The sequence below is a fragment of the Salmo salar genome, chromosome 07 (assembly GCF_965601325.2).
Source record: "Salmo salar chromosome 07, fSalSal1, whole genome shotgun sequence".
Lineage (NCBI taxonomy): Eukaryota > Metazoa > Chordata > Actinopteri > Salmoniformes > Salmonidae > Salmo > Salmo salar.
In genome coordinates this window covers 63,843,079-63,870,212 of record NC_138297.1, presented here as the reverse complement: position 1 = coordinate 63,870,212, position 27,134 = coordinate 63,843,079, and the positions used below count along the sequence as shown (strand labels likewise).

The 27,134-nt window shown below is 44.4% G+C and overlaps 1 protein-coding gene across 3 annotated transcripts; it reads right to left on the bottom strand.

Annotated features, from left to right (window-relative positions):
* Positions 1 to 5,812: 5,812 nt before the first annotated feature.
* On the bottom strand, positions 5,813 to 25,391 carry LOC106599346 (leucine-rich repeat-containing protein 17). Of its 3 annotated transcripts, none has more exons than XM_082977897.1 (5): positions 25,035 to 25,391; positions 19,146 to 20,054; positions 8,940 to 9,095; positions 7,280 to 7,384; positions 5,813 to 7,178 (listed from the first exon to the last, which is right to left on the bottom strand). In XM_082977897.1, exons 2-5 carry the CDS (start codon positions 19,909 to 19,911, stop codon positions 6,748 to 6,750), a joined length of 1,458 nt encoding a protein of 485 aa, XP_082834023.1. In that variant the 5' UTR covers positions 19,912 to 20,054; positions 25,035 to 25,391; the 3' UTR covers positions 5,813 to 6,747. The 3 variants fall into 3 exon arrangements, with proteins under 3 accessions (XP_082834023.1, XP_082834021.1, XP_082834022.1); XM_082977895.1 differs by lacking the exon at positions 25,035 to 25,391 and adding an exon at positions 22,854 to 23,040; XM_082977896.1 differs by lacking the exons at positions 7,280 to 7,384; positions 25,035 to 25,391 and adding an exon at positions 22,854 to 23,032.
* Positions 25,392 to 27,134: the final 1,743 nt, after the last annotated feature.

The following is a 27,134-nucleotide window of genomic DNA, read 5'->3' as shown; positions in this document are numbered from 1 at the left end:
AATAATATAAAGTGGCAAGTGATAAATTGATTACATCAATTTTCCCATTATTAAAGTGGCTTGAGTTGAGTCGAGTCAGTATGTTATCAGCAGCCACTCAATGTTAGTGATGGCTGTTTAACAGTCTGATGGCCTTGAGATAGAAACTGTTTTTCAGTCTCTCGGTCCCTGCTTTGATGCACCTGTACTGACCTCGCCTTCTGGATGATAGCGGGGTGAACAGGCAGTGGCTCGGGTGGTTGTTGTCCTTGATGATCTTTTTGGCCTTCCTGTGACATCGGGTGGTGTAGGTGTCCTGGAGGGCAGGTAGTTTGCCCCCGGTGATGCGTTGTGCAGACCTCACTACCCTCTGGAGAGCCTTCTGGTTATGGGCGGAGCAGCTGCCGTACCAGGCTGTGATACAGCCCGACAGGATGCTCTCGATTGTGCATCTGTAAAAGTTTGTGAGTGTTTTTGGTGACAAGCCGAATTTCTTCAGCCTCCTGAGGTTGAAGAGGCGCTGCTGCGCCTTCTTCACCACGCTGTCTGTGTGGGTGGACCATTTCAGTTTGTCCGTGATGTGTACGCCGAGGAACTTAAAACTCTCCACCTTCTCCACTACTGTCCTGTCGATGCGGATAGGGGTCTGCTCCCTCTGCTGTTTCCTGAAGTCCACGATCATCTCTTTTGTTTTGTTGACATTGAGTGCTGACATTGAACAGGGCTTGTTCTTAGAATAGTGCTGAATGGTGCTTGTTCTTAGAATAGTGCTGAACAGGGCTTGTTCTTAGAATAGTGCTGAACAGGGCTTGTTCTTAGAATAGTGCTGAACAGGGCTTGTTCTTAGAATAGTGCTGAATGGTGTTTGTTCTTAGAATAGTGCTGAACAGGGCTTGTTCTTAGAATAGTGCTGAATGGTGCTTGTTCTTAGAATAGTGCTGAACAGGGCTTGTTCTTAGAATAGTGCTGAACAGGGCTTGTTCTTAGAATAGTGCTGAATGGTGGTTGTTCTTAGAATAGTGCTGAACAGGGCTTGTTCTTAGAATAGTGCTGAATGGTGTTTGTTCTTAGAATAGTGCTGAACAGGGCTTGTTCTTAGAATAGTGCTGAATGGTGCTTGTTCTTAGAATAGTGCTGAACAGGGCTTGTTCTTAGAATAGTGCTGAACAGGGCTTGTTCTTAGAATAGTGCTGAATGGTGGTTGTTCTTAGAATAGTGCTGAACAGGGCTTGTTCTTAGAATAGTGCTGAATGGTGTTTGTTCTTAGAATAGTGCTGAACAGGGCTTGTTCTTAGAATAGTGCTGAATGGTGCTTGTTCTTAGAATAGTGCTGAACAGGGCTTGTTCTTAGAATAGTGCTGAACAGTGCTTGTTCTTAGAATAGTGCTGAACAGGACTTGTTCTTAGAATAGTGCTGAACAGGGCTTGTTCTTAGAATAGTGCTGAACAGGGCTTGTTCTTAGAATAGTGCTGAACAGTGCTTGTTCTTAGAATAGTGCTGAACAGGGCCTGAAGTGGATTAAAGTACATCATATTTATGTACCAGGGTTTGTATTTTTGAGCCGGTATTCTCTAAAGAGGTGCAGGCACTCAAACAGTAGAAAATGTAAGACTCTCTGTACAAGCGAGCGCTGGTCCACAAAGTGTAAGAGCGTTGGGCCAGTAACTGAATGGTTGCTGGTTTGAATCCCTGACCCGGAAACATCTGCTGTTCTGCCCTTGAGCAAGGAAGTTACTGTACCTTTTTATAGATGCTGTTATCCAGAGCAATTTACATCAGTGAGTGCATACAATTTGATACTGGTCCCCAATGGGAATCAAACCCACAACCCTGGCATTGCAAGCACCATGCTTTACCAACTGAGCTACATGGACCACAGTTAACCCACAACAACTGGGTGTCGATGAAGGCAGCCCCTCGCACCTCTTATTCAGAGGGTTTGGGTTAAATGTTAAAGGCATTTTGGTTGAATGCATTCAGTTGTGCAACTGACTAGGTATTTCCTTTCCCTAACCAGATGCAGAACAACTCATGAATTCTGATTGTATGATGTGTTCTCATTGCTGTACAGATGTAGGATCTTAATTTGAGCCAGTTCGCTACAGCAGCAAAATAACCTTGCAGCAACAGGAAATGTGGATTATAATTTATGATTTATTTTGTAGTGGTTGATACATTTTTCGTTAGGACAGTTTGTTAAACTGGAAATTACAAACATTAGAAGCCTTTTTAAACCTTCAATACACTACAAGTTTGCATTTCCTGCTGTGCAGTAACATTCGTGCATCAACATGACGATGAAATTAAGATACGGCATCTGTATCTTGGAAAGAAAACAACCCAAAATCTTATTTTAAGTGATCTGGTTGCAGCTGTGCTTAACCATACGCTGGTCGAGTGACAGTCTCTTACAGCTGTTCCTTGGTTATGTGAAGCCTGTTTCATTTATATGATCACCCTGGGTGGTGTGTTTCATAAAGCTTATCATCCCATGAATCACTATTGCTGAATGAAATAATCAGAGGAAAAAGTTACTGTATCCTATACACTACTTTTCTTTTGTACATGTGTATTATAGTCATAACAAAAGCAGAAACAAATTGGGGGTCATTTTATGATCCTTCTGCAGGCTCTTTCAAGTTAGGCAGTGTTCTGTTTTCAATATCCCAATTAATCCAAGTTGGGTTTTCTTCCAGGCACGTATTCTGCACAGTCACCGTAGAAGGTTCCGTTCCAACTGACGAAAATTGCAGATACTTAATACAATCAGTAAAGCTTTTCGAGAGGTTTTTATTAAACTCTTTTTAATAGTTACTCTATAACACATTGTCTTGCTCGCATCAAAGTGTTGCTGAACAAAGGACAGAAATTGAATTTGAAATGGAAAACAGCCACCGGGATTCTTTGTGCGTCACACCGACAGAAATAAACATCTCTCCGGGAAGAAGGGCGAGGGTGTACGTTTCATGATTAACGACTCATGGTGTAATTGTAACAACATGTAGGAACTCTAGTCCTTTTGTTCATCTGACCTAGAATTCCACGCAATCAAATGCCGACCGTATTATCTCCCAAGAGAATTCTCGTCGGTTATTGTCACTGCCGTGTATATCCCCCCTCAAGCCGATACCACGACGGCCCTCAAGGAACTTCACTGGCATTTATGCAAACTGGAAACCATATATCCTGAGGCTGCATTTATTGTAGCTGGGGATTTTTACAAAGCTAATTTGAGAACAAGGCTACCTAAATTCTATCAGCATATTGACTACAGTACTTGCGCCGGCAAAACTCTGGATCACTGCTACTCTAACTTCCGCGATGCATTCAAGGCCCTCCCCTGCCCTCCCTTCGGCAAATCTGACCACGACTCAATTTTTCTTCTCCCTTCCTTTAGGCAGAAACTCAAACAGGATGTACCCATAACAAGGACTATTCAATGCTGGTCTGACCAATCGGAATCCACACTTCAAGATTGTTTTGATCACGTGGACTGGAACATGTTCCGGGTAGCTTCAGAGAATAATATTGGTTTATACACTGATTCGGTGAGTGAGTTTATAAGGAAGTGCATAGGAGATGTTGTGCCCACTGTGACTACTAAAACCTACCCTAACCAGAAACCGTGGATAGATGGCGGCATTCGCTCAAAACTGAAAGCACGAACCACCACATTTAATCATGGAAAGTTGACTGGGAATATGGCCGAATACAAACAGTGTAGTTATTCACTTCATTTGCGTATCACCCCAATAGGTCCACAGACGATGCAATCGCCACTGCCCTAATCCACCTGGACAAGAGGAATACCTATGTAAGAATACTGTTCATTGACTACAGATCAGCATTCAACACCATAGTACCTTCCAAGCTCATCATTAAGCTTGAGGCCCTGGGTCTCAACCCCGCCCTGTGCAACTGGGTCCTGGACTTCCTGACGGGCCGCCCCCAGCTGGTGAAGGTAGGAAACAGCATCTCCACTTCGCTGATCCTCAACACTGGGGCCCCACAAGGGTGTGTGCTCAGCCCTCTCCTGTACTCCCTGTTCACCCATGACTGCGTGGCCATGCATGCCTCCAACTCAATCATCAAGTTTGTAGATGACATAACAGTAGTAGGCTTGATTATCAACAATGAAGACGGCCTATAGGGAGGAGGTGAGGGCCCTCGGAGTGTGGTGTCAGGAAAACAACCTCTCACTCAAGGTCAACAAAACAAAGGAGATGATTGTGGACTTCAGGAAACAGCAGAGGGAGCATCTCCCTACCCACATCGACGAGACAGCAGTGGAGAAGGTGGAACGTTTTAAATTCCTCGGCATACACATCATGGCCAAACTGAAATGGTCCACCCACACAGGCAGTGTGGTGAAGAAGGCGCAACAGTGCCTCTTCAACCTCAGGAGGCTGAAGAAATGTAAAACCCTCGCAAACTTTTACAGATGCACAATTGAGAGCATCTTGTCGGGCTGTATCACCGCCTGGTATGGCAACTGCACCGCCCATAGCCACAGGGCTCTCCAGAGGGTGGTTCGGTCTGCACAACGCATCACCGGGGGCAAACTCCCTGCCCTCCAGGACACCAACAGCACCCGATGTCACAGGAAGGCCAAAAATATCATCAAGGACAACAACCACCTGAGCCACTGCCTGTTCACCCCGCTACCATCCAGAAGGCGAGGTCGGTACAGGTGCATCAAAGCTGGGACCGAGAGACTGAAAAATTGCTTCTATCTCAAGGCTATCAGACTGTTAAACAGCCATCACTAACACAGTGAGGCTGCTGCCTACATACAGACTTGAAATCATTGGCCACTTTAATAAATGGATCACTAGTCACTTTAATAATGCCAATTTAATAATGTTTACATATCTTGCATTACTCATCTCATATGTATATACTGTATTCTATACTATCTATTGCATCTTGCCTATGCCGCTCAGTCATTGCTCATCCATATATTTATATATTCCTATTCCATTCCTTTACTTAGATGTGTGTGTATTAGGTAGTTGTTGTGGAATTGTTAGATTACTTGTTAGATATTACTGCACTGTCAGAACTAGAAGCATAAGCATTTCGCTACACTCGCAATAACATCTGCTAACCATGTGTATGTGACCCAAAAAATGTGATTTGATTTTCAAATGTTTTTAAATTGACATTCACAGGCAGTAATCTTCAGACTCTCTCCTCAGATAGCAAAACATCAGATAATTGGACAGCTTGACTGAAGAAATTCCCCCTCTTTTTCTGACATACCAAACAACATGTTTCCCAAATGTGAGAAAGCTCTGAGAGTAACAGCTGTGCATACTTGTGTTAGATGCATCCTGGCTCACTGAGATGCTTACAGTGCTGCGTAGAACATCAGAGTCATGTCTGACTCCTGTGATGTCACAGGGCTCCGCTGGCTAACATGGGACCTTCAGGATCATTCAGGACACACGCCACTATAGAAACCCACCACATACATAAGATGGCCCACAATCCCTGCATGTGTGAATTACTCATGGTGTTTATGAACCAAGATATCGGTTTCTGTTCAGGATCGTATAGACTGACTTAATGTACTTTAGGTCTTCAGCGGGTCCAGGCCTATCTCCTCAGCTTCATGTGTTGAGGTGCAGAGAGGAAGAGGTAGTGCGGAGAGGAAGAGGTAGTAAAGCCGTGGAACAGCTGTTTGAACGGACCCGAAGACGTTCCATGTTTTATGGTGAAGCATCACAGATCAAACAGATAGTTGAAGGGGTTAGTGGAAGGATGTGCCTAAATCCCTTTAGGATTAGTGAAGTGTGTGTGTGTGTGTGTTAATAATGTAAACCTAATTAATTTCAGAAAAAAACGGCTTTTATTTCATGACCAGATTGTCTAAATCATACATTTAGAAAAAATCTACCTCGGGCCTCCCGAGTGGCGCAGCGGTCTAAGGCACTGCATTGCAGTGCTAGAGGAGTCAATACAGATCTGGGTTTGATCCCGGGCTGTGTCGCAGCCGGCCGCGACAATGAGGCGGCGCACAATTGTCTGGGTTAGGGAGGGTTTGGCCGGCTGGGATGTCCTTGTCCCATTGTGCTCTAGTGACTCCTTGTGGTGGCTGCGCGCATGCATGTTGACTTCGGTCACCAGCTGTATGATGTTTCCTCTGACATATTGGTGCTTTGGAGGACGCATGGCTCTCGACCTTCGCCTCTCCCTAGTCCGTACGGGAGTTGCAACGATGGGACAACACTGTAACTACCAATTGGATATCGTAAAAAATATATCAACCTCTACTTTTTCAAAAAAGTATATCCACAACGAAATATTCTTGTAACGAAAACAGCAACAACTGTCCTGCATTGGTTATGCTGGTGGGAATCCAACTGTCCTGCATTGGTTATGCTGGTGGGAATCCAACTGTCCTGCATTGGTTATGCTGGTGGGAATCCAACTGTTCTGCATTGGTTATGCTGGTGGGAATCCAACTGTTCTGCATTGGTTATGCTGGTGGGAATCCAACTGTCCTGCATTGGTTATGCTGGTGGGAATCCAACTGTCCTGCATTGGTTATGCTGGTGGGAATCCAACTGTTCTGCATTGGTTATGCTGGTGGGAATCCAACTGTCCTGCATTGGTTATGCTGGTGGGAATCCAACTGTCCTGCATTGGTTATGCTGTTGGGAATTCGAAAGTTAAAAAAAAATCTGATACAGACTGAATTGGAATGTTCTGCGATAATATAAAACAACAACAACAGTTCTCTTCTAATTTCCAACTCTGTCCTATTAAGTCAACCTGGTGACCTCATATTTCTTTGGTCTGGGGTCTCTCAGAGGCTTCGGCAGCAGCTCCATCTCCGCCTCCTCTGTCTCGGCCACGAGCTCCTGAGCCGTCTGTCCCTGTCCTGTATCACCCTTCCCTGGTTGTGGATCCTTATCCTTGGGACACTCTCCATTGTAGGTCTTGACATAATTCTCCACGGGCCAGCCCCTGAACTCCTGAGGCTCGGTGCAGATTAGGCCAGAGTAGGCCACCCCGGGGTGATGCTTCAGCCAGTAGATCAGGTAGTGGATGTTGTAGTCACAGACCCAGGGGTTATCCCCCAGATTCAGCATCCTGAGGAAGTACAGGTCCTCCAACACTCCGTACTTGAAGTAGTGCAGGCTGTTGTTGGACAGGTCCAGCTCTCGCAGGTACAGGAGCCCCGCAAACGCAGCTATGGAGAGGGGGAGAAATGCAGGATGTTAAGGGTTAGTTAGAGGGACAGGACATTTCAATGAATCTTACAGCACAAGTCTCAGTGGAAGAAATTCCTACTGGACAGGTACAGGAGCCCAGTGGATGCAGCTGAAGAGGGGGACAAGGAGAGAGGACGTTGGAAGAAATTCCTACTGGACAGGTACAGGAGCCCAGTGGATGCAGCTGAAGAGGGGGACAAGGAGAGAGGACGTTGGGGTTACTTCAATTCATCTTATACAGTAGCACTCAGTGGAAAGTTTCAATGGAAGTAATGTCCACTAATGGACATGAATACTGAATTATTACCAGGAACTAATGTTCCACTGTAACATGAGAAAGAGTAACAGCTTCCATAACTAATTTCCGACTGCCTTTTCAGCACCTCGTCTTCAAACACATGCTGATATTAACTTGACCAGTGCTCTCCCCATCACCTAGTCTCAGCTCTAATTCAAGCTGAAGTTGGCCTGTTGATGTGCCTACGATGTGCCTAATGGCTAGCAGACATCTTTAAGATGTGTGTCCTGCAGTGTTGCCCTGAGTAATTGTGGCAGTGCAAGCTAGCACCATAAAGATAGATAGGCCTACTGTATTTAGCACCAGAGTGACCCTCCTGTTACCACTCCCACAAACCCCCTCAGATTATGTGCTTATCATACTCATGAGAATTACTGTCCGGTTTCTACTGGTTTGTTTGTGCAGCACAATGATACAACAATTCTGGTCTATTTTTTAAACCAGTTTGCGCTAGCTACAGAGCTTAGCTTCTCACAGTCCCTGAGAAAACTGAGGCAGCATTTTGTGAATACTTCATGAGAATTGTGTTCAATTTGCAGTTGCTTTCTCTGTCCAGAACGGATTGGCTTTTTATCCATAACATGCTATTTAATTTCTTTCTCCTCGATCATAGTAGTTAATGACTGTGTGTGGACAGTACTGGTTGTCATAGATGGTCGGAATTAACCACCATTAATTAGTTGTTAACAACTCAGGGAAATGCTCTAATGTCAATTGTTTACATATGTTCTGCAATAATTAATGATAATGGAACTATTTTCCTTCCGTGGCAAAGCTTCCTGGCTATGTGACCAGTTCTTGTGAGCCTAGGAATAACGAGACAGCATTTTTTCCCAGTTCTCAAACATAACAGAACTAGAAGGTAGTGTAGTGATTCCTCGGCAAATAGAGAACCTTGTTAGTTCTACAAACGAGGTGGAGCATGTTTATGGCATCGTAGGCTCCTTTAAGTCAGATTTAACCGTGTGAGAAGCTAATGAGCGTTAAGGGTTTTTATCTATGTGTGGAATTGATCCAAACTCAACGCTGCCTGGTATGGTATATAAAGTATGTGAGTTTTTTATTTGTCTTTCTTCTGCCTCTTTTTTCACATTACCCCAGGGATTCTAACAATTCTATTTCAGGAGGAAATAAAGCCATGCCTCCATTTTGTGATGAATGGACTCAAGGTCAAGGTTCTCCTCTGATTCCTCTTTTGACCTCTTTCTTTGAAGGTCCAATGTGGGCTCGATTACAATGGGGGACCAGTAAGAAAATCTATGCACTCACTACTGTAAGTCACAAAGCAACAAAAAAAAAGAAAAAGCATATCTGTCTCAGATTGCTTTATCTTATTAAATACTTCTTCAGGTGTTGTGAGATCTGATCCTCTGTGCAGCATGACTTGGCACACATCCATAATGATTGTGCTGTTTGAAGGAAGTGTATGGTCTCTCCTCACCAGTGTCGATCTGATCCAGATTGTTACTGCTGAGGTTGAGAAGCTTCAGGTCCCTGGCAGCAACAAACTCCTTGGGCCGGAGCTGAGTGATGCTGTTACTGGACAAGTCCATCCTCACAATGTCTGACGGGAGACTTGAGGGGATGTTCTTCAGTTCTGGAGGGGGGGGGGGGGGGGGGGGAGAAAGAGAGAGAGAATATGGAGGTCAGTGAGAGGTTAATGGCTTAACCAGACATGTTTACATTGGCCAAATCAGCTGGCTATCATACTGCATGAAAACATGAACAAAAACATAAGCGGACACACAAGGAACTCTGGGACATATGTGATTATTTCAACCCAATGCATACTTGTCGATTGCCAGAGTGACTGAAATTTGGATTCCTACATATGTGAATTCCGAGTGTGCCCTGAGAATATCAAGATGGCCTCCCCTTTCTATAGTCACTCTGTAGCCATGTTGAATGTCTGTGCCAAGAGGGACTGTTATTCACATCACTCTGGGTTCCCTTAGCCTTTGAAGGGTATGAAACATGAAGGTTAACGTATGAAACAGGGTTTCCCACAGGCTTAAAAGGCCTCTGAGAGAGCTTCTGTCTTTTTTTGTGATCACCAGCAGCCTTTACCATAGAAGGAAAACTTCTGCAAGAGCCATTGTTCTCAATCTAGAGTTTAAAATAAAGACTGAGACATGAAGACTAAGTAGGTGGTCCCTAAAATGCATACAACTTCTATTTACAATTCATATTGAATGATGTCTTTGGAACCGGTTTTCTAAGTCACGTTCACAATGAAAGGAGTTAGCTCTAAAACTAAAACGCTTAGCTGAGAATTAACCTAGCTGTGGTGGGGTGGAAAAACTTCATTTTTTATTTCATGAATGACACAGGACCTTTCTGTGTTTGTCAAAGTCCATGTACAATCTTGGACTGCTTCCAGTAGGCCACATCCTGAGCACGGTTTATTCATCATGCAGCTGAAGGAACTATCACAGACCTTAACGACAGACAGCTGCTCTAATATCAGAACAGCATAGGACATCCATCATCCTCCACTGTAAGGAAATGAGATTAGCGCTCCATGGCTTGTAGATGAGGGTGCTGCTGCTGGAGCATTCACAACAACAGAGACAGAAGTTGGCGTTCTCAATGACACCCTATTCCCTATATAGTACACTACTTTCGTCCATATCCCTATGGGCCACGGTAGGGCTCTGGTTAAAAGTGGTGCACTATATAGGGAATAGGGTGCCATTTGGGACGCATCCAGAGATGTTCTCTCTTTCCCCTATCTATCAAACCCCTGCCTCACAACACCTGTGATATGCTTCAGTTCAGACTACAGCAGTGAGTGGGGAAACATGTAAGATGGTTGGGATGTTGGGAGAAGTCAAGGTCGTTCAGACATAACAGTTTTCAGAAACAATCTGAACTCATCATGAGGGGCCACAGTCAGAGCCGGCCCTATATCCATACCCACTCATGCAGTCAGAGCCGGCCCTATATCCATACCCACTCATGCAGTCAGAGCTGGCCTTATATCCATACCCACTCATGCAGTCAGAGCCGGCCCTATATCCATACCCACTCATGCAGTCAGAGCCGGCCCTATATCCATACCCACTCATGCAGTCAGAGCCGGCCCTATATCCATACCCACTCATGCAGTCAGAGCCGGTCCTATATCCATACCCACTCATGCAGTCAGAGCCGGCCCTATATCCATACCCACTCATGCAGTCAGAGCCGGCCCTATATCCATACCCACTCATGCAGTCAGAGCCGGCCTTATACCCATACCCACTCATGCAGTCAGAGCCGGCCCTATATCCATACCCACTCATGCAGTCAGAGCCGGCCCTATATCCATACCCACTCATGCAGTCAGAGCCGGCCCTATATCCATACCCACTCATGCAGTCAGAGCCGGCCCTATATCCATACCCACTCATGCAGTCAGAGCCGGCCTTATATCCATACCCACTCATGCAGTCAGAGCCGGTCCTATATCCATACCCACTCATGCAGTCAGAGCCGGCCTTATATCCATACCCACTCATGCAGTCAGAGCCGGTCCTATATCCATACCCACTCATGCAGTCAGAGCCGGCCCTATATCCATACCCACTCATGCAGTCAGAGCCGGCCCTATATCCATACCCACTCATGCAGTCAGAGCTGGCCTTATACCCATACCCACTCATGCAGTCAGAGCCGGCCCTATATCCATACCCACTCATGCAGTCAGAGCCGGCCCTATATCCATACCCACTCATGCAGTCAGAGCCGGCCCTATATCCATACCCACTCATGCAGTCAGAGCCGGCCCTATATCCATACCCACTCATGCAGTCAGAGCTGGCCCTATATCCATACCCACTCATGCAGTCAGAGCTGGCCCTAGCCTTTTGGGGGCCCTAAGCAACATTTTGTCATGGGGCGGAGAGAAGATTTAGCAATTATATAACAGATTCCATGCAATTCTACTCATTTTGCCATGGGGTGTAGAGAAATGTTTGCAGTTTTTAAGATGATATCTGAGTGAGAGAGACTAACAAAATCAATGGGGGCCCTCCGATCTGCAATTTGACCATGCTTCCTAGAAGTTTAGATAGCTGGCTGCTAGACTTACTTGCCAATCTGAAAACTGAAGCTGTCAGTGACTGACGTAACAACAGAACAACTGCTGATGCACAACCACTATTCTAACCCTCAACAGGAAGTTGATTTGAAATGTTTTTAGAAATGTTTCCGCGGGCCAACAAAAGAGGGGTGGCGGCCAGTTGCCCATCCCTGATATAGTTTATTAAAATCACATGTCGTTTACAGACAGCAGGAAACTAAACCTATACAGCCATTCATTTAGATTGTAAATGCACAGTGCTGCTTTTACAGAGTCAGGTGCCAAACATGCCAGTATATCAAGGAAAACCAACGCTGCTGTGGAGGAGAGGAGACTACCAGCAGAATATGAATCATCATGCTGTGGAGGAGAGGAGACTACCAGCAGAATATTAATCATCATGCTGTGGAGGAGAGGAGACTACCAGCAGAATATTAATCATCATGCTGTGGAGGCGAGGAGACTACCAGCAGAATATTAATCATCATGCTGTGGAGTAGAGGAGACTACCAGCAGAATATTAATCATCATGCTGTGGAGTAGAGGAGACCACCAGCAGAATATTAATCATCATGCTGTGGAGGAGAGGAGACTACCAGCAGAATATTAATCATCATGCTGTGGAGTAGAGGAGACCACCAGCAGAATATTAATCATCATGCTGTGGAGGAGAGGAGACTACCAGCAGAATATTAATCATCATGCTGGGGAGGAGAGGAGACTACCAGCAGAATACCTAGACCATGCTGTGGAGGAGAGGGGACTACCAGCAGAATATTAATCATCATGCTGAGGAGGAGAGGAGACCACCAGCAGAATAGTAATCATCATGCTGTGGAGGCGAGGAGACTACCAGCAGAATATTAATCATCATGCCGTGGAGGAGAGGAGACTACCAGCAGAATACCTTGACCATGCTGTGGAGGAGAGGAGACCACCAGCAGAATATTAATCATCATGCTGTGGAGGAGAGGAGACCACCAGCAGAATATTAATCATCATGCTGTGGAGTAGAGGAGACTACCAGCAGAATATTAATCATCATGCTGTGGAGGAGAGGAGACTACCAGCAGAATATTAATCATCATGCTGTGGAGGAGAGGAGACTACCAGCAGAATATTAATCATCATGCTGTGGAGGAGAGGAGACTACCAGCAGAATATTAATCATCATGCTGTGGAGGAGAGGAGACTACCAGCAGAATATTAATCATCATGCTGTGGAGGAGAGGAGACTACCAGCAGAATATTAATCATCATGCTGTGGAGGAGAGGAGACTACCAGCAGAATATTAATCATCATGCTGAGGAGGAGAGGAGACCACCAGCAGAATATTAATCATCATGCTGTGGAGTAGAGGAGACTACCAGCAGAATTTGACTCATTATGCTGTGGAGGAGAGGAGACTACCAGCAGAATATCATGCTGTTTTTAATTATTTATTTTTTTTAACTTTTCTTTAACTCTAATTTACAATGACAGCCTAGGAGCAGTGGATTAACTGCCTTGTTCAGGGGCAGAAAGACAGATTTTTACCTTGTCAGCTCAGGGATTCAATCCAGCAACCTTTCGGTTTTTGGGCCAACGCTATAACCACTAAGCTACCTGCCTCCCCAATCTATCTCGCTCTCTCTCTCTCCCTCTCTCTCTCTTTCTCTTTCTCCCACTCTCTCTCCATCCCTCTCTCATCTGTGAGTTCCGGTGAATTCAGAGTCTTTTCTCATCGTGGCTCCAGGGATCTGATAATAATATACTGTCTCACTAATTACTGACCAGAGGTCGTTACACATATATGTCAGACAGCATCAACTTTATAGATAAATGTTGTCCAGACCTCATAGTCAGATACTGAGAGAAACCTTTTCAATTTTGTGGAGGAGAGGAGACTACCAACAGACTATTACTCCCTCTCTGCTACACATCATGACTCCCCCAGAATGTGTCAGCTGACAAAACACCCAACCATCGGTTACAGGAACTCCAAGAAACCAGGATATAATGTCAGAAGAGGAGGTTAGGCTTTACAGAGATGACAAGCAGGCCAACTCTCCATATGCTGACTCAACTGTTCTGCTAGCGATAGAGCAGGACTAAACCAGGCGTCATCTTTCAGGCTTATGACTTGTTTGAAAAGGTTTCTCTCAGTATCTGACTATGAGGTCTGGACGACATTTATCTAAAAAGTACATACACTCTGACATATTCTCCCATATATAATGTATGTACCACACAGATGATTTATTTGTGATTGGATACATTCTGTCTTGCTCCCACACAGTTCTGTAGTGTATTGTAGGGACATATCCAGTGTTTACAAATGAGACTTTGTTTCCAGTGTAACGACCTCTGGTCAGTTATTAGTGATACAGTATATTAAGGCTCTGAATTCACTGGAACTCACAGATGAGAGAGGGATGGAGAGAGAGTGAGAGAAACAGAGAAAGAGAGAGGGAGAGAGAGAGAGATGGGGGAGAGAGGCTAGAGAGAGAGATGAGAGAGAGAGAGATAGATAGATGAGAGTGGGAACGGTAGAGAGAGATGAGGGGGAGAGAGAGAGAGAGAGAGAGAGAGAGAGAGAGAGAGAGAGGAGAGAGGGAGGGAGATCAAGAGCGGCAGAGAGAGAGATGAGGGAGAGAGGGAGAGGAGAGAGGGAGAGCAAGAGACAAAGAGATGAGGGACAGAGAGAGAGCGAGAGAGAGATTGAGAGAGATGAGGGAGATAGGTAGAGAGAGAGCGAGAGTAGCGACAGAGAGAGAGAGCGAGAACGGGAGAGAGAGAGTAGTGACGAAAGAGAGCGAGAGCGGGAGAGAGAGAGAGGAGAGAAAGAGAGAGAGAGAGAGAGATGAGGGAGGGAGGGAGGTATGGAGGGGGACAGACTATGACCAGTGAGATGATCTAGTGAGGTTCAGATAAAGGACTGATTGAAAACCTTTCCAGAGGGGAAGGGAAATAGTTTCCCCCAGCTGAACATGGGGATCTTTTATATAGCGACAGTAGAATAGAGAGACCAGTGTTGCTGCTTCTTGCACGTTTAACTGCACTCTGACAGATGGCTTTCTGGGGACAAGATAGGGACAGTATATCATTATATGACTGTCATTCATCATCTTGATCAAAGGGCCCGCTCACGGTGACATTTCATAAATATACAGTAGAATAATATATCAGAGTGCTGCCACTTCGACACTAAGTAAGTATGAAGGGACTATTCATGACTATACTGCCACGTCTACACTAAGTAAGTATGAAGGGACTATTCATGACTATACTGCCACGTCTACACTAAGTAAGTATGAAGGGACTATTCATGACTATACTGCCACGTCTACACTAAGTAAGTATGAAGGGACTATTCATGACTATACTGCCACGTCTACACTAAGTAAGTATGAAGGGACTATTCATGACTATACTGCCACGTCTATACTAAATCAATATGAAGGGACTATGCATGACTATACTGCCACGTCTATACTAAATCAATATGAAGGGACTATTCATGACTATACTGCCACGTCTATACTAAATCAATATGAAGGGACTATTCATGACTATACTGCCACATCTATACTAAATCAATATGAAGGGACTATTCATGACTATACTGCCACGTCTATACTAAATCAATATGAAGGGACTATTCATGACTATACTGCCACGTCTATACTAAATCAATATGAAGGGAATATTCATGACTATACTGCCACGTCTACACTAAATCAATATGAAGGGACTATTCATGACTATACTGCCACGTCTATACTAAATCAATATGAAGGGAATATTCATGACTATACTGCCACGTCTATACTAAATCAATATGAAGGGACTATTCATGACTATACTGCCACGTCTATACTAAATCAATATGAAGGGACTATTCATGACTCTACTGCCACGTCTATACTAAATCAATATGAAGGGAATATTCATGACTATACTGCCACGTCTATACTAAATCAATATGAAGGGACTATTCATGACTCTACTGCCACGTCTACACTAAATCAATATGAAGGGACTATTCATGACTATACTGCCACGTCTATACTAAATCAATATGAAGGGACTATTCATGACTATACTGCCACGTCTATACTATCAATATGAAGGGACTATTCATGACTATACTGCCACGTCTATACTAAATCAATATGAAGGGAATATTCATGACTATACTGCCACGTCTATACTATCAATATGAAGGGACTATTCATGACTATACTGCCACGTCTATACTATCAATATGAAGGGACTATTCATGACTATACTGCCACGTCTATACTAAATCAATATGAAGGGAATATTCATGACTATACTGCCACGTCTATACTAAATCAATATGAAGGGAATATTCATGACTATACTGCCACATCTATACTAAATCAATATGAAGGGACTATTCATGACTATACTGCCACATCTATACTAAATCAATATGAAGGGAATATTCATGACTATACTGCCACGTCTACACTAAATCAATATGAAGGGACTATTCATGACTATACTGCCACGTCTACACTAAATCAATATGAAGGGACTATTCATGACTATACTGCCACGTCTATAGTAAATCAATATGAAGGGAATATTCATGACTATACTGCCACGTCTACACTAAATAAGTATGAAGGGACTATTCATGACTATACTGCCACATCTATACTAAATCAATATGAAGGGAATATTCATGACTATACTGCCACGTCTATACTAAATCAATATGAAGGGAATATTCATGACTATACTGCCACATCTATACTAAATCAATATGAAGGGACTATTCATGACTATACTGCCACATCTATACTAAATCAATATGAAGGGAATATTCATGACTATACTGCCACGTCTACACTAAATCAATATGAAGGGACTATTCATGACTATACTGCCACGTCTATACTAAATCAATATGAAGGGACTATTCATGACTATACTGCCACGTCTATACTAAATCAATATGAAGGGAATATTCATGACTATACTGCCACGTCTACACTAAATCAATATGAAGGGACTATTCATGACTATACTGCCACGTCTATACTAAATCAATATGAAGGGACTATTCATGACTATACTGCCACGTCTACACTAAATCAATATGAAGGGACTATTCATGACTATACTGCCACGTCTACACTAAATCAATATGAAGGGACTATTCATGACTATACTGCCACGTCTATACTAAATCAATATGAAGGGAATATTCATGACTATACTGCCACGTCTACACTAAATCAATATGAAGGGACTATGCATGACTATACTGCCACGTCTATACTAAATCAATATGAAGGGACTATTCATGACTATACTGCCACGTCTACACTAAATCAATATGAAGGGACTATTCATGACTATACTGCCACGTCTATACTAAATCAATATGAAGGGAATATTCATGACTATACTGCCACGTCTATACTAAATCAATATGAAGGGACTATTCATGACTATACTGCCACGTCTATACTAAATCAATATGAAGGGACTATTCATGACTCTACTGCCACGTCTACACTAAATCAATATGAAGGGACTATTCATGACTATACTGCCACGTCTATACTAAATCAATATGAAGGGACTATTCATGACTATACTGCCACGTCTATACTATCAATATGAAGGGACTATTCATGACTATACTGCCACGTCTATACTAAATCAATATGAAGGGAATATTCATGACTATACTGCCACGTCTATACTATCAATATGAAGGGACTATTCATGACTATACTGCCACGTCTATACTAAATCAATATGAAGGGAATATTCATGACTATACTGCCACATCTATACTAAATCAATATGAAGGGACTATTCATGACTATACTGCCACATCTATACTAAATCAATATGAAGGGAATATTCATGACTATACTGCCACGTCTACACTAAATCAATATGAAGGGACTATTCATGACTATACTGCCACGTCTACACTAAATCAATATGAAGGGACTATTCATGACTATACTGCCACGTCTATACTAAATCAATATGAAGGGAATATTCATGACTATACTGCCACGTCTACACTAAATAAGTATGAAGGGACTATTCATGACTATACTGCCACATCTATACTAAATCAATATGAAGGGAATATTCATGACTATACTGCCACGTCTATACTAAATCAATATGAAGGGAATATTCATGACTATACTGCCACATCTATACTAAATCAATATGAAGGGACTATTCATGACTATACTGCCACATCTATACTAAATCAATATGAAGGGAATATTCATGACTATACTGCCACGTCTACACTAAATCAATATGAAGGGACTATTCATGACTATACTGCCACGTCTATACTAAATCAATATGAAGGGACTATTCATGACTATACTGCCACGTCTACACTAAATAAGTATGAAGGGACTATTCATGACTATACTGCCACATCTATACTAAATCAATATGAAGGGACTATTCATGACTCTACTGCCACGTCTATACTAAATCAATATGAAGGGACTATTCATGACTATACTGCCACGTCTACACTAAATCAATATGAAGGGAATATTCATGACTATACTGCCACGTCTATACTAAATCAATATGAAGGGACTATTCATGACTATACTGCCACGTCTATACTAAATCAATATGAAGGGACTATTCATGACTATACTGCCACGTCTATACTAAATCAATATGAAGGGACTATTCATGACTATACTGCCACATCTATACTAAATCAATATGAAGGGACTATTCATGACTCTACTGCCACGTCTATACTAAATCAATATGAAGGGAATATTCATGACTATACTGCCACATCTATACTAAATCAATATGAAGGGACTATTCATGTTGTATTTTGGAGCTCAAACAAAAGCAGTCCCCACACAGCATGGACTCAATGCAGGGTTTGTAGTCAGTCCCATGGGTCTGGGCCTAATGACTATTTGAAATACGATATTGAAACCTAATCTTTCTAGAAGTTATAGTCCTGATAGCAGTTTTAATGTGGCAGTTATACATAGTTGCACAGAAACGGCACCAGATGTGAGAGTCTGGACGGGAGACAGAAATGAGACTCCATATTTTCCCTTGGTCCCTTTGTGTCTATTGTTACATGATGGTTTCCACGGTTTCCACACTGCAAGCCGTCACTCTAAGGCCTCTCGGTTTACAGTCGTCTCCTACCACATTCTGATTCAGGGAAATTATAGAGAACACATTTAGAAAGTAGTGATTATCAACCACAGCTCTGGAGTATCCAGCAGCCAGCCTCTCCTCCACACGGTTGCAAAAGGCCTCACAACAATCATGTGTAGTGAACAATGGCCAGATATTTCAGATGGACATGTGACTCATACATGGAGGGCCGGTTTCCCTGACCCATAATCCTGGACTAAAAAGCTGTTTCAGTAGAGATTCATCTGGGTCCATGAACCCATGGCCCTGAAAACCCTAATAACTCACTCCAGTACTCTGAAAGACCAGAATACACCACTTCATTGTCCTCCAAGGAGGGAATTATTCACACAGGTTACACAAACAAATGAAAGGGAGACAAGCTTGGTTGGCTCATAGCTTACCTTTGCTCTTGCAGTCCAGCATGGGTTTGGGGAACATGTAGGTGTGGCACAAGGAGTTGGCATCAGGGTACTTCTTGATGGGAGGTGGTTTGGGCAGACTACCCTGCCCCTCCTGAGGTGTCTTCCCTGGCTGCTGGCCCTCCCCATCCTCAGGACACAGCAGCTCCGGCCTCATCTTCTTCAGCTTCTGACCTCTCAGCGAGTCCGGCTCCGAACACTTGGCGTAGTTCCCTAGGTTACGGTTGCTGGGCACGTGCAGGGTCCTGACCAGGCTATCCAGCGAGCACCGGCAGTCCCAGGGGTTGTCATAGAGACGCAGGTAGCGGAGGCTTGGCAAGGGCAGCAGGTGCTCCTCAGAAGCTGTCTTCATCTTGTTGTGCTGAAGAAGCAGAGTAGTGAGCTGTCCCAGCCCTGCGAACGCCTCCTCCTCCACCATGTAGAGCTCATTCTGTTGTAGATCCAGACTCTTTAGGTTCTTGAACTGGGAGAAGGTGTTGTCTCTGAGCACCTGGATCTTGTTGCGGGCCAGCAGGAGGTGGTGGATGTCTTCAGGCCAGTGCTGTTGCACCCCGGTCAGCTGGCGGTCCTGACAGTCCAGGTATTTCTCTCCGGCCTCCATGTATTCCTTGCATTCAGAGGTTTGGCGTTTGACAGCATTGGCCCTGCCTTTACCCCGGGCCCTGCCCCGTTCTCTGTTCCATCCACCCTTCCTGGGCTCAGCGGACCTGAGGATCAGGAGGAGCAGCAGAGCGCTGATCAGCCGCATCCTGGGAGCCCCAACGCCACCACTGGGAGACGTGGGAGCGGCAAGACTGGAAGAAGAGGGAGGGAGGGAGGGGGAGAGGGATGGCCTTGTGCAATCAGAGATGGCCTTGGGTTTCTGCTGGTGCCAGGGAAGGCTGGTTACAGCTGTGTGAGAGAGAGAGAGAGAGAGAGAGAGTTAAGTGGAGAGTTCATTGTTCGGGGGGAGAGAGATAGGAAGGGATAGAGAGGAAGAAAGGGAGGGAGAGGAAGAATGGTGGAGAGAAACAGACATAAAGCATGTTATATGATAGTCTATCAAACAGAGAGATAGTTAAAACACGGTCATGGAACAGTGACCCATTTCCTTTGTTCCTCAGTCTTCTCTCTCAGTTCCTCTCCTCCCTTCTCCTATCTCTCTGTTCCTCTCCTCCCTTCTCCTATCTCTCTGTTTCTCTGCCCCCTTCTCCTATCTCTCCGTCCCTCTCCTCCCTTCTCCTATCTCTCCGTTCCTCTCCTCCCTTCTCCTATCTCTCTGTTCCTCTCCTCTCTTCTCTTATCTCTGTTTCTCTCCTCTCTTCTCCTATCTCTCTGTTCCTCTCCTCTCTTCTCTTATCTCTGTTCCTCTCCTCTCTTCTCCTATCTCTCTGTTCCTCTCCTCCCTTCTCCTATCTCTCTGTTTCTCTCCTCCCTTCTCCTGTCTCTCTGTTCCTCTCCTCTCTTCTCCTATCTCTCTGTTCCTCTCCTCTCTTCTCTTATCTCTGTTTCTCTCCTCTCTTCTCCTATCTCTCTGTTCCTCTCCTCTCTTCTCTTATCTCTGTTCCTCTCCTCTCTTCTCCTATCTCTCTGTTTCTCTCCTCTCTTCTCCTGTCTCTCTGTTTCTCTCCTCTCTTCTCCTGTCTCTCTGTTTCTCTCCACTCTTCTTCTATCTCTCTGTTCCTTTCTTCCTAACACAAAACCTGGTGGCGGTCTGCTCTTTATACAGTCTTTGTTTTACTTTCTCTCTCTCTCTCTCTCTCTCTCTCTCTCTCTTTAGTCAGTAATTCATCTGTACACCAGGCTGAAAGCCTCACGAACATTCATCAAAGAGGAGGAAGTTTACATGTATGTGTACGTCCACTCCTGTAAACATACTCTGATAAACATGACGGCTGTAAAGACCTCCCTAACTACCTTACCCTGAGGGAAGGCTATGTGTAGCTGAATGGAATTACCCTGAGTTTATTATTATCACTGGTGTTAAAGGTTAGTGTTGATGATGTACCTTGAATGCTCTTAATGATCATGTATATATTTATGAGTTATATGTATGCCATTCAAATATGGTTCCCAGGAAATATGCTTTTCTACCAGGAAAACAATAATATCTTAGTCATGACAACAGTCATTCCTCATGTTAAACTATATTGATAAGGTCAAACCCAGGTTACAGTACGGGCAAACATAAGGCAGCATCGGAACTTCCCCAGAGGAAATATTAATCCACTTTTATGGTTTAGCAATGATGACAAATCTAGCTCAACGCTATGTAGCAGTGTGTCTGGCTCTGCTTGCTGTGTGTGTGTGTGTGTGTGTGTGTGTGTGTGTGTGTGTGTGTGTGTGTGTGTGTGTGTGTGTGTGTGTGTGTGTGTGTGTGTGTGTGTGTGTGTGTGTGTGTGTGTGTGTCCCCCCACAGCCTTCCACAGTGGAACAGTCCAGTCACAGGGAGAGATGGAGAAGAGGTGGTGTAAACATTGAGTTTATAGACACAATGAGTTAGAGAATTCTTCAGTCTGAGAACACTTTGCCCTATAGTATCCTAGCAAGCTAACACGCAGCAAAGCTGCACTAGTGAGATCTCAATCCTACAGTCCACTGTAGCCACTCCCTTAGGGACAATATGAAAACAAGAGAGCTGTGGGCTCCCCGAAAATAAACCATTATAACACAAAAGATGACTGCCATCTAGGGCCATTCAGACAGTCTCTCTCCACGTAAGCACTGTTAGCGCCCGGCCGGGCCTCTGCCAGTGTAAACACACACTCTCCCATATGGAGTGCACATGGCAAAGCTTTGGGCCTCTAACCCCCCCTCTGGTCTGCCCAGCTCTGGCCCAGTTCCGGCCCAACTTCGGTCCATACTCGGCCCAGCCCAATGCCCAGGCCATCTAGCTCCAGGCCCATTCAGCTATGTCAGACCAGGCTGGCATAGCCTCACTCACTCACTCACTCACTCACTCACTCACTCACTCACTCACTCACTCACTCACTCACTCACTCACTCACTCACTCACTCACTCACTCACTCACTCACTCACTCACTCACTCACTCACTCACTCACTCACTTCACTCACTTCACTCACTCACTCACTCACTCACTCACTCACTCACTCACTCACTCACTCACTCACTCACTCACTCACTCACTCACTCACTCACTCTCTCTCTCTCACTCACTCACTCACTCTGTCTCTCTCTCTCTCTCTCTCTGGATGAATCACCACTTTACAGTCCATAGTGATAGTTTAATCTGTTGTTCAGGCACCAGTGATACACTGTACTGTTCAACTGGAAGACGTTTTATCATGCAGATGAACTGTGTTCCTTTTCAATTCATTTTATAATATTTATGCATAAATTCTCTTTCATAAAACATTTCTCTGTTTAAGAGTCCTTCAATTGTTGTAAATGTCTTATTTAACCTTTATTTATTAGTATCTCTTTTCCAAGAGAGACCTGGTCCAATAGCAGCAGAGGGAACAAAGTTTCAGACAAAACAACTTCCATACACTAACACAAGGTTAACAACACTCTAGACACACATACAGCACAACACACACAGGGTTTACAAAGATAAGCTGTTGGGAAAAACCCAACTGTATTTTAACACAATAATATCATGCTACTAGAATGTGCTCTGCAGGAAAATTATATTACCAGTAAAAGTTTGAAATCTGAAAAATGTAAATAATCAATGCATTTACATACCCATGTGTCGGGAGTATCTGTGTAAAACCACGCAGCAGTGGTACTGAGTAATGTCATGTCCTGCACTGTAATTCACTGGCCAACCTCCATCCCAGACCAACTCCCTGTGGTAATAACAGATGTTATATACCTCTAGCTGGAGGAGTAGCCAGGCATCAGGCATGCTGGTCAAAGTGCAAATGGGCGAATGAACCGGCCGACACAATCTGAGGGCCGTGGGGAGTGAGACTAATGCTCTGTACAGCTAGAGAGCGGGGGCTCGGCGGGGGCTCTCGAGGGCTCGGCGGGGGCTCGCGGGGGAGGGAGAACCCAGTGTGATGCTGCTGATAGATTTAACAGAGACAGCTGGGGTCACACAGGCTTCAACACAACACACACAGCACTGACCAATAGGAGGCAGACTGGGCTGTGTGTGCTGAGCTGTTTAGTAATGCAAAGGAAAGCATACTGTACGCTGTCGGTTCCTCGCTGTCCAACCAAAGTGCTTGAACTGAGGAACTCAGTTGATGTGAAAGAACAGCAAACACACAACCACCACACAACGTTGTCTCAACATTGACTCCAAGTTGTTGGTCTATTCTAGACTGTAATTCTTGGACAATGGATGTTGTGCAAGTGAAACACCCCAGGGGAGTGTTCTAATGCTAAACCAGTGTAGGTAGTTCCCCTAGCAGGACCTGGACGGATCAGTGAACAGCCTCATTATAGCAGCAGCCAGCCTTAAAGCTACAGCGCAGGGTGGCTGCCTACACAGCCTGTCTCTCAGTGCTTCACTAACACAGAATAGGGCACTGGGGATGGAAACAGAGAAGAAAGAACGTCCATAAGAAGTGGTGCAGAACACAAGGACTGTACTGTACTGGAGTTTTTATTTTCATTTCCCCGTCGACAATGCTGCCACCCAAACCAAGCTCATTCCCCACCGTGACCTGATCTGACTGAGTTTCCTTTCAGGTTGCCTGAGGTGTTCAGTCAGTGTGTCCAAAATGGCACCCCATTCCCCACGTAGTGCACTACTTCTGACCAGAGCCCTATGGGCATTTGGGAGGCAGACAGAGTCTGTATGTGTTCCCCACAGCACAATCCTCAGAGAACGCTTACACAGCACGGAGCACTAATTACAACACTTGAACTCTCTCTCACAGGCATGCAGGCAGGGGGAAAGTTTATCAAATAAATACATGTGAAATTGTATTTATCACAGGGATCATTGAAAGCGCCATGTTATTCTTGCTCTTCCAGAGATAAGTGAAAAAATAGGGAGAGAAGGAGCTTAAAAACATAGACGAGAAGAAGTAAGACAAGCCAGTTGATTCCCTCACTGATGAAGTGATACAGTGCTTCATGTGGTGTAACCCCTCTTGGCTTTAGGGTTGCAGTGCTTCATGTGGTGTATCCCCTCTTGGCTTTAGGGTTGCAGTGCTTCATGTGGTGTATCCCCTCTTGGCTTTAGGGTGGCAGTGCTTCATGTGGTGTATCCCCTCTTGGCTTTAGGGTTGCAGTGCTTCATGTGGTGTATCCCCTCTTGCCTTTAGGGTGGCATTCCGACTCCCAGAGAGAACACTCAAACAGAAACATACAGCACTGAGCACTAATCCTTAAAAACCTTCAGTATGATCCTTTACCACACACTTCCTCTCAGTTGCTCCTGTTTCAGAAAGCTGGTGTTTCAGAAAGTGCCCTGAAGCCTTGAACCCAGTGTTATCTAGAGAAAGAAACCGTGACAGGGGATGTTTACCAGAGCCCTGTTCTTCACAGCATTCCCAGAGGGAGAGGGTACGGGGATTGCGTTGGAACACGGCCAGAGACATTTACACCTCAAGTGCACAAACAGCACATACACTTCTCTTCTTACAAGAGAAAATGTTCCACTTAAGAAAAAAAGGCAACAGCTTAAATTGCAATATGTCCTGGACAAAATAATCAATAGGCAATGAGTGCAAGCATGCATGTCTAAAATATCTTACAGTGGCATGTCTAAAACCTCTTACAGTGGCATGTCTAAAACCTCTTACAGTGCAGAATTCTGTGCTGTTCTGTTCACTTTAGGAAAGTGCTGCTACTGCCCATTCTAGTACAGTAAATCTCCATTACACTATTGGCTGCCTTCAACACTGTGACTGTACTACTGTAACAGAGGAAACAGAACAGAGAGAGAGAGAGGGGGGGGGGTTCTGGTACCTGGCCAAGGGGAGAGGGAGCGGTTGATGGGTCCACTAGGGCTCTGGTCGGTCCTCCACTAGGGCTCTGGTCGGTCCCTCATCCCCTGCTCTTTGTCCTGTCATGGAGGGCTGAGCCGGACCCTGGAAGTCTGCCTGCTTAGCCTGCCTGCCTCTCCTGCCTGCCTCTCCTGCCTGCCTCTCAGGCTTTGAGGGGGCTCTCTGTGTGCAGTGAGGCTCAGTCAGCCTGCGTCTGGTATTAAATTACACATGACACAGTTCCTCTGCTCTGTTCTGTGCAGACAGGCAGGCAGGCGAGGAGGGGAGAAACCCGTCTCTCCAGTGTTGAGTAACTGGCCCGCCTCCAGCCCAGCTCCTAGCCTGTCCTGTCCTCATAGAGTGTCAGGCTGTTGGAGGAGGAGGAGGAAGAGGAGGAGGAGGAGGAGGAAGAGGAGGAGGAGGAGGAGGAAGAGCAGGAGGAGGAGGAGGAGGAGGAAGAGGAGGAGGAGGAAGAGGAGGAGGAGGAGGAAGAGGCTCACAAACAACAGATATAGTAATTACTACTGAATGTTAATGATTACTCAGACCAGGCTGCATCAAATCGTTGGAATGTATGACTGTATAAGCCCACATGTATATCTCCCGAAACAGAAACAGAGGAGGCTGGCAGTCTCCTTCAGGTATAGTTTTATGGATAACATGAGTCGGCTGCTAATGAACACATGACACACACACAAACACACACACACAAACACACCGGCCATCATTAAAATTTGTTGTGGAGTGTTCTGTAAAACCCAGAGGCGAAAATCCCGGGGGGGACGGGGGGGACACGACCCCCCCATCCTGGGAAAAATATGATTTGTCCACCCCAATATATCACTGAAACATAACTATGTAATTTAAATAATATTAATAATACGCAATGAAAGCAATTGTGCTGATTATAGACACTTAATAGCACGTTTTTAAGTTTCAAAAGATTGCGACCCCCCCCCCACCCTTTGCCTCACAATGGTTTGATCCACTGCCAGTTCCTTAGCTTGCTGGGTAACAGAGAGGTCGTATCTACTGTCTGAAAGGCACTCAATGAACGTAACTGACGTGAGGTTAATCCAGTCAATCACGCACACACACTAGCTGAATATGCAGAGCTAGCGCGCAAATATTAAGTATTAAGCTAGCTAGTACCTATTCCATTTATGTGGCATCGTCAAAGATGCTATCGTCAATTTATTCCAAGATCAGCATGCAGATGATGTAAGTTAGTGCTTCAAAGTCCCTGTGATAAGGTTAGCGATAAACTGAAGTCCAAACTGAACAGAACTACACTCTCTTCTACCATTGTCTTAAATATATTTAATGGTCTCGTTGCAGAAGCTAAATTGTCGCAAGGGAACTTTTATTTATTTATTTTATTTCACCTTTATTTAACCTGGGTAGCAAAGATTATAGCAAACACCACTGAAATGGAATTGGTACTCGCTAGCTTTGCAAATTCAGCTATTGTTGGAAGCCAGCCAATATGAAACAAACTATTAAAATTACAAAAGGTTGCAGCATATGTTGTGTAAATGGTGAACTCATACAGCTGTCAACTCTTGTCATTTTAATCCGTTTCACATTTGCTAGCTACCTTTTAGATCGAAGCCCAAATAGAATGATAGAAGATAAGATGATAGAAGCCCATCTCCTACTGTAAATAACCTACACAATGTGTGTGTGTAGCCAGCCAGCCAGCCAGGTAGAAAAATGGCAGAAAAATAAAAGACGGACATCAGAGTATTTTTCAGTACACCAAAACGCAAAGTAAGAACCCTAGTAGCCTAATATCTCAAAGACTACTTGATAAAATGTTCATAAGAAAGAAATGAAATTCTAATGGAAATGTTTCACAATGATGTCATTAGGCAGAGCAGGCAACAGATGGCACACAGACAGCAGAGTTGGGGACAGATATGCAGGGACAGACTGGCAGAGACAGGGAGTCTCAGGTAAGTTTGTTGAGTCTTTGTTTGGCAACATTATGAAAGGTTCTCAATTTTTTTTACTTGTAAAATAGGAACATAATTGGAAAATGCCATGGATACCCCCACTCTCAACTTAAACTGGTGACTGAACT